Genomic DNA, 7500 nt, shown 5'->3' with positions numbered 1-7500 from the left:
TCGAATCTTGATAACGGTGCCTGATTGTAAGGGTGGAGATTTTTCCGATCTCCCAGGTCAGCATATGTGCAGAGCTGCCTGTGCCTGAACCCCCTTTGTGTGTATACGCAAGCAGAAGATCAAATGCACATGAGTGGGCTTTTATGTGTATGACTGTTTTTACCCCGCCTTGTAGGCAGCCATACTCCGTTTTCGGGGGTGTGCATGCTGGGTATGTTCTTGTTTCCATAACCCACCGAACGCTGACATGGATTACAGGATCTTTAACGTGAAATTATACTCAATACATAAAAAGCTACTCGATACATAAAAAGCTTGGATTTTTTTTTTAAGTGTATCACAAGTGAGTCTTGAAGGCCTTGCCTCTCTTGTTCTGATTGCATGGGAAAGAAACTGATCATGGAGTATTGAAAGAATTGATCATTGAGTAATTTGATTATGGTGTCATTCTCATCAACACTGTGATTACATGTATGGAACTGTTTATAAAAGTATTTGATTATTTTGATTATCCTGTGAAATTTGTGAAAGAATCCTTTTTTTTTTTTTTTAATTATTATCATTTTAAATTACATGTGTAGTATAAGTAAATGCATCAAAGAATACTGAAAGCTTCAAATTTCAAGGGATTCTGTTTTCTCATGACCTGAGTTTTAATAAGTCTTTTCTAGTTCCAGTGTCTGTGCATCTTTTGGTATTTCCAAATAACTTTGTTGAAAAGAAGAGTCTAGAAGCAGAAGAAGAAGAAGGGGGAAGATGATGAAGAAGGAGTGTAGGTGTGAGGTTGTCTGAAAGACACAGGAAAGAAGGTGGCAGAATGGTTAAGATGCTCAGCTGCCAATAAAGAGAGTCCGTGAGGGTCTGGGTTCGAATCCCGCTCTCACCCTTTCTCCCAAGTTTGACTGGAAAATCAAACAGAGCGTCTTGTCACTCGGATGAGATGATAAACCAAGGTCCTGTGTGCAGCTTCTTCTTCTTCTTCTGCGTTCACTCGTATGTACACGAGTGGGCTTTTACGTGTATGACCGTTTTTACCCAGCCATGTAGGCAGCCATACTCCGTTTTCGGAGTTGTGCATGCTGGGTATGTTCTTGTTTCCATAACCCACCGAACGCTGACATGGATTATAGGATCTTTAACGTGCATATTTGATCTTCTGCTTGCATATACACACGAAGGTGGTTCAGGCACTAGCAGGTCTGCACATATGTTGACCTGGGAGATCGTAAAAATCTCCACCCTTTACCCACCAGGCGCCGTCACCGTGATTCGAACCCGGGACCCTCAGATTGACAGTCCACCGCTTTAACCACTCGGCTATTGCGCCCGTCAAATGTGTGCAGCACCTCCTCACCTCACCTTACCTCACCTCACCTCACCTCAGGCCCATAACTACAAAGTAGTCGATGGGGGAAGCCTGAGGACCGCAGACGCAAACTCCCTTCTCCATCTGTCTCTTCTTCTCCCGCCCTCGATGGTGCCTTGCATGATTGTTTTGGACAAGCTGGTGTAGATCATCACTCTAAGTATGTGCAGCACACACTGAAAAAAAAAAAACATGGCAAGGGGAGAGTTGTCCTCTGGGAAAATTGTGTCGAAAAATCCACTCTGATGGGTGAACAAATATATAAACATGCACTCGAGACCTTGACTGAGCATGTTGGGTTATGCTGCTGGTCAGGCATCTGCCTAGCAAGATGCGGTGTAGCGTGTATGGATTTGTCCGAACTCAGTGACGCCTCCTTGAGAAACTGAAACTAACTGAACGGTTTCAGGGTCGAGCGTTTGTGCGGTGCGCTCTGATGGAGAAGAGGCTGTCGGAGTATCTGGGGGAGGCTCTGAAACAGACCAACATCACCCGGTGAGGGGGGTTGGGAGGGGTAGTGGATGGATGTCCATGTGTGTGGGGGGTTGGGGTGGGTGTGTGGATGTGTTGAGCGCGTGGGGTGTGGGGGTTTGTATGGGCGTGTGTGTGTGGGGTAGAGGCAGTGTGTGTGGGTGTTGAGTGTGTGGGGTGTGGGGGTTTGTATGGGTATGTGTGTGGGTAGAGGCAGTGTGTGTGGGTGTTGAGTGTGTGGGGTGTGGGGTTTTGTATGGGTGTGTGTGTGGGTAGAGGCAGTGTGTGTGGGTGTTGAGCTTGTGGGGTGTGGAGGTTTGTGAGGGTGTGTGGGGGGAGTGAGGAGGGATGAGAGTGGATTCTCAGTGTATGGGGTGTGGGGGATTTGTACAGGTGTGAGCTGGGGAGACAGACCAGTTGATCAGCAGGTAGGGTTGGTAGTGTATGGATTTTGTGGGGATTTGTTTGGATGGGTGGTGGTGGTGGTGGAGTGTGTGTGTTCAGGGTGTGGGGGTTTGTATGGGTGTGTGAGGGGGAGTGAGGGGGTTGCATTGGAGGTGTTCAGTGTGTGGGGTGTATGGGTGTGTGTGGGGGGGAGTGAGGGGGTTGCATTGGGGGTGTTCAGTGTGTGGGGTGTATGGGTGTGTGGGGGGGGAGTGAGGGGGTTGCATTGGGGGTGTTCAGTGTGTGGGGGTGTGGGGGTTTGTATGGGTGTGTGTGTGGGGGGGGGGGAGTGAGGAGGTTGAACCAGGGGTGTTCAGTGTGTGGGGTGTGGGGTTTGTATGGGTGTGTGGGGTGGGGAGTGAAGGGGTTGGAGTAGGGGTGTTCAGTGTGTGGGGCGTGGGGTTTTTGTACAGGTGTGAGTTGGGAAGACAGACCAATATCAGCAAGAAGGGGGGTGGTAATGGATGGATGTTCATGTGTGTGGGAGGGGGATGGGGGGGGGGGAAGGGGGAGGGGATGTTGATAATGTGGGATGTGTGGGGCTTTGTAAGGGTGTGTAAGGGGGGGAGTGAGGCTAGTGGTGGTGAAGTGGGGGTGTTTAGTGTGTGGGGGTGTGTCTGGGGTTTGTACAGGTGTAAACGTGGGTGATGTATGGGTTGCAAAGGGGTGGGGGTGTTAAGCGTAGCGGTTTGTATGGGTGTGGGGGACAGAGGGGGTGTTGAGTGTGGGGGTGTAGGGGTTTGTATGAGTAGGTGGGGGTCGGGGGGGGGGGGGGTGTGCTGAGCATGTGGGGTGTAGGGGTTTGTTTGGGGAGGGGAGGGGTGTGTTGAGAGTGTGGAGGTGTAGGGGTTTGTACGGGGGGAGGGGGGGAATGTGGGGGGGGGGGGGGGGACAAAGTGGGGTGTTGAGTATGTGGGGATTTGTTTGGGGTGGGGGGGGGGCATAGTGAGGTGTGGTGTGTGGGGTCTGTATGGATTTGTTTGTTTGTGGGTGAAGCGGGGGGGCAAAGTGGGGATATTGATCATGCGGGATGTGGGGGTTTGTATGGGTGTGAGTGGGTGGGGGGAGGGGGTTGGGGGGAGCAAAGTTGAGGTGTTGAGTGTGTGAGGTTTGTATGTGTGTGAGTGTGTGTGGTGGGGGCAGTGGTGGGGGTCTGTGTGTTGTATATCTGTATGTGGGTCTGTATGTGTGTGTGTGTGTGTATATCTGTGTGAGTGTGTGTTTATATATGTTTGTGTGTGTGCATCATTGTGTGTGTGTGTGTATGTGTGCAGGCGGTTCTACAAACCAGGGGCGATCATGCTGGGAGAGGAGGCAACAGAGTTGTGTGGCACGTTACTGGGGTTAAACTCCATTGATTTCGGGTTGGTACCCCTCCCCTCTGTCTGCCTGGCAAAATAGCTGTCCTCCACTTTAGTGTTGTCATAAGATTTTTTTTTTCTCTTCTTTTCTTTTTAGTGCGACTGATAACTTCTTCTTCTGCGTTCATGGGCGGGCTGCAACTCCCACGTTCACTCGCATGTACACGAGTGGGCTTTTACGTGCATGACCGTTTTTACCCCGCCATGTAGGCAGCCATACTCCGCTTTCGGGGGTGTGCATGCTGGGTATGTTCTTGTTTCCATAACGCACCAAACACTGACATGGATTACAGGATCTTTAACGTGCGCATTTGATCTTCTGCATGCATTTACACACGAAGGGGATTCAGGCACTAGCAGGTCTGCACATATGTTGACCTGGGAGATCGGAAAAATTTCCACCCTTTACCCACCAGGCGCCGTCACCATGATTCGAACCCGGGACCCTCAGATTGAAAGTCCAACGCTTTAACCACTCGGCTATTGCGCCCGTCGACTGATAACTAAGTTTCAGGTATGTTTTTCAGTTTTTCTGTTTTTTCCTCTACTATTACTATCGCTTTGTGTGTGTGTGTGACAGATTTGGAACTATGATGGCTTCATGGACATGCTGTGTAGTGATGATGATGATCATTAGTAACATTAAACTGTTTCCATTAAAGATTTTGACGTTTTTTCTTCTTACGCAGTAGGAGAAATGTTAATGCTGTGAGTGTGTCATTTGTGTTGTGAGTGTGCATGTGTACACATTCGTGGACATGGATGCGCAAACAAGAGAGATCTAGATACAATGTCTTTGTCAAACAAGTGTGTGTGTGTGTGTGTGTGTGTGTGTGTGTGTGTGTGCAGGTTTTGCATCAAGGGAGAGAACTACGACACGGTGGAGTGCCCTCTGGCCATCAGTTACACCCCTTTCATGAAGTTCAAGCAGAGGTCAGTGTTCATGCACAGTTTGTTTGTCCAGAGTCAGGGGAAGTCTGGAAAAGTCTTGGGAAAATGAGAGAACCGTGACGGGCGCAATAGCCGAGTGGTTAAAGCGTTGGACTGTCAAACTGAGGGTCCCGGGTTCAAATTTCGGTGATAGCATCTGGTGGGTAAAGGGTGGTGATTTTTCCGATCTCCCATGTCAACATATGTGCAGACCTGCTAGTGCCTGAACCCCCTTCGTGTGTATATGCAATCAGAAGATCAAATACACACGTTAAAGATCCTGTAATCCATGTCAGCGTTCGGTGGGTTATGGAAACAAGAACATACCCAGCATGCACAACCCCGAAAACGGAGTATGGCTGCCTACATGGTGGGGTAAAAACGGTCATACACGTAAAACCCCACTTGTGTGCATACGAGTGAACGTGGGAGTTGCAGCCCACGAACGCAGAAGAAGAAGAAGAAGAGAGAACCGTTTCCAGGGCTGGAAAAGTCTTGGGGGAAAATGAGAGAACCATTTCCAGAATTGGAAAGGTCTTGGAAAAATTGAGAGAACCATTTCCATGTTTGGAAAAGTTGGAAAAAATTAGAGACCATTTCTAGGGCTGAACAAATCTTGGAAAAATTAGAGAACCATTTCCAGAGTTGGTAAAGTCTTGGGAAAATGAGAGAACCGTTTCCAGAGTTGGAAAAGTCTTGAAAAAATTAGAGAACCATTTCTGGAGTTCGAAAAGTCTTGGAAAAAATGAGATAACCATTTCCAGAGCTGGAAAAACCTTGGAAAAATTAGAGAACCATTTCCAGACTTGGAAAAGTCTTGGAAAAATGAGAGAACAACCTTTCCCAGTGTTGGAAATGTCTTGGAAAAATATGTTTTTCCCTTCAGGTTCAGGAAGAGAAATGGAATTTAATGTGTGTGTGTGTGTGTGTGTGTGTGTGTGTGTGTGTATGATTATTAATACTGGTACTATTTTACCACGAGCTGAAGGCATAAAAAAAAACAACTTTAAATTTAAAACCTAAAAACACTGATGAAAGAGTGTCACAATATGTATGTTAGATAAAACATAATTTTGGGGGAAAAAAATGTTCTCTTTTTGACCAGTACCATTCAACAACGAGCTCAACACACAAAAAAAGAAAGAAAAAAAACAGTGATGAAAATATAACATGGTTACAGGATATTCATTAGTCTCATAAGATGTGCAGCAGACAAATCTTTATATATATATATATATATATATATAATCTGTTTGCCTTTGTGTTTGATTTGGAAAACTTTCCATCTGGTCTGGTGTGGAAAAGGTCTGGAAAAATAAGTCTAGAATTCTGTTTGGTTTCTTCTGTGGGAAACCTGCCTGCCAGTGATTAGAGGGAGATGTTTGAAACTTCAGACAGGAAACCTCTTCTTCTTCTTCTTCTTCTTCGTTCATGGGCTGCAACTCCCACGTTCACTCGTATGTACACGAGTGGGCTTTTACGTGTATGACCGTTTTTACCCCCACCATCCAGGCAGCCATACTCCGTTTTTGGGGGTGTGCATGCTGGGTATGTTATTGTTTCTATAACCCACCAAAGGCTGACATGGATTACAGGATCTTTAACCTGCATATTCGATCTTCTGCTTGCCGTATACACACGAAAGGGGTTCAGGCACTAGCAGGTCTGCACATAAGTTGACGTGGGAGGTCGGAAAAAATCTCTTCTTTCATTCTTATCTTCCCTCTTCCTTTCCTTCTTTCATTCATTCCTTCCTTCCTTCCTTCCTCCTTTCTTTCCTTCCTTCGTCCTTTTCTTCACGCTTTCTTTCCTTCATTCTTTCTTTTTTTTTTCTTTCTTTTTTTTTTTTTCTTTTTTTTTGTCAGTCAAGTACAAGCCACCTACTCTCTCTCTCTCTCTCTCTCTCTCTCTCTCACTCATAGTCTCCTGTTCTCTTGTCTGTCTCTGTCTCTCTGTCTGCCTCTGTCTCTGTCTGTCTGTCTGTCTCCACCCCTTTACCCACCAGGCGCCATTACTGAGATTCGAACCCGGGACCCTCAGATTGAAAGTCCAACACTTTAACCATTCGGCTATTGCACCCGTCAGATAATAGGAAAACAACAGATGGGATTTTTTTTTCCCCCAGCACAGCACATTTATCCTTTTTTCTTTAATTTTTTTCTTCTTCTTTTTTTCGTCTGCACAGACCAGCATTTTTTATTCTTTTTTGTTTTTGTTTGTTTTTTGGGTTTTTTTTTGGGGGGGGGTTCTTTTTTGTTGTTGTTTTTTTGCTACATGGTTCGACAGATTCTTTTTTTCTTTTTCTTTTCTACACAGTCCCCAATAATTTCTTTTAGTATTATCATTTTATTATTATTTTGCTGCAATATTTTCCTTTCTTGCAATGTCTAAGCTAAAAAAAAAAATAAAAAAAAAAGAAATAACTGTCATCAATATAGAAAATAGTATCCTCCATCTTACTGGAAATTCTCTGCTAGAAATTTCCTCTTTTTCAATTGCTGCTTCAGCACTGTTCATCACACAATGATGAAAATAATAAACAATGAAAAATCAGTCTGCTACAGCAATATTCATCACACATTAAAAAAATAAATAAACACCCATTTCAGCACTATTCTTTACATTACAACAACTGCATCAGTACTATTCATCACAACAACAAAAATTCTTAAAAAAAAAAAAAAAAAAAAAAATGCCTACTTTATCACTATTCATTGCACAATTTCAAATAAAATGAATCAGTGCTTTTCGTTTCACAATAACAAAACAAAAGAGAGAGAGAGAAAAAAAAAGAAAGAAAACACCCACTTCAGCACTACACAATCAAAACCAACGAAACGCCATCATACAATTTCTTTTTGAACCTGCTTCCACACTGTTCATTGCACAACAACATAAATAGAAAAATATATATATATCATATCGAAT

At 44.9% G+C, this 7500-nt stretch overlaps 1 protein-coding gene across 2 annotated transcripts in view; it reads left to right on the top strand.

Annotated features, from left to right (window-relative positions):
• The window catches only part of LOC143276713 (uncharacterized), a 36223-nt gene that overhangs the window by 10101 nt on the left and 18622 nt on the right, over positions 1–7500 (top strand). For both annotated transcript variants that reach the window (XM_076581360.1, XM_076581359.1), the window contains exons 4-6: positions 1776–1861; positions 3556–3645; positions 4492–4575. In XM_076581360.1, coding sequence (XP_076437475.1) covers positions 1776–1861; positions 3556–3645; positions 4492–4575 — 260 coding nt within the window. The remainder of the gene's footprint in view (positions 1–1775; positions 1862–3555; positions 3646–4491; positions 4576–7500) is intronic.

The sequence above is a fragment of the Babylonia areolata genome, chromosome 32, assembly GCF_041734735.1.
Source record: "Babylonia areolata isolate BAREFJ2019XMU chromosome 32, ASM4173473v1, whole genome shotgun sequence".
Taxonomy (NCBI): Eukaryota; Metazoa; Mollusca; class Gastropoda; order Neogastropoda; family Buccinidae; genus Babylonia; species Babylonia areolata.
This window is presented reverse-complemented; position numbering and strand designations above follow the sequence as displayed.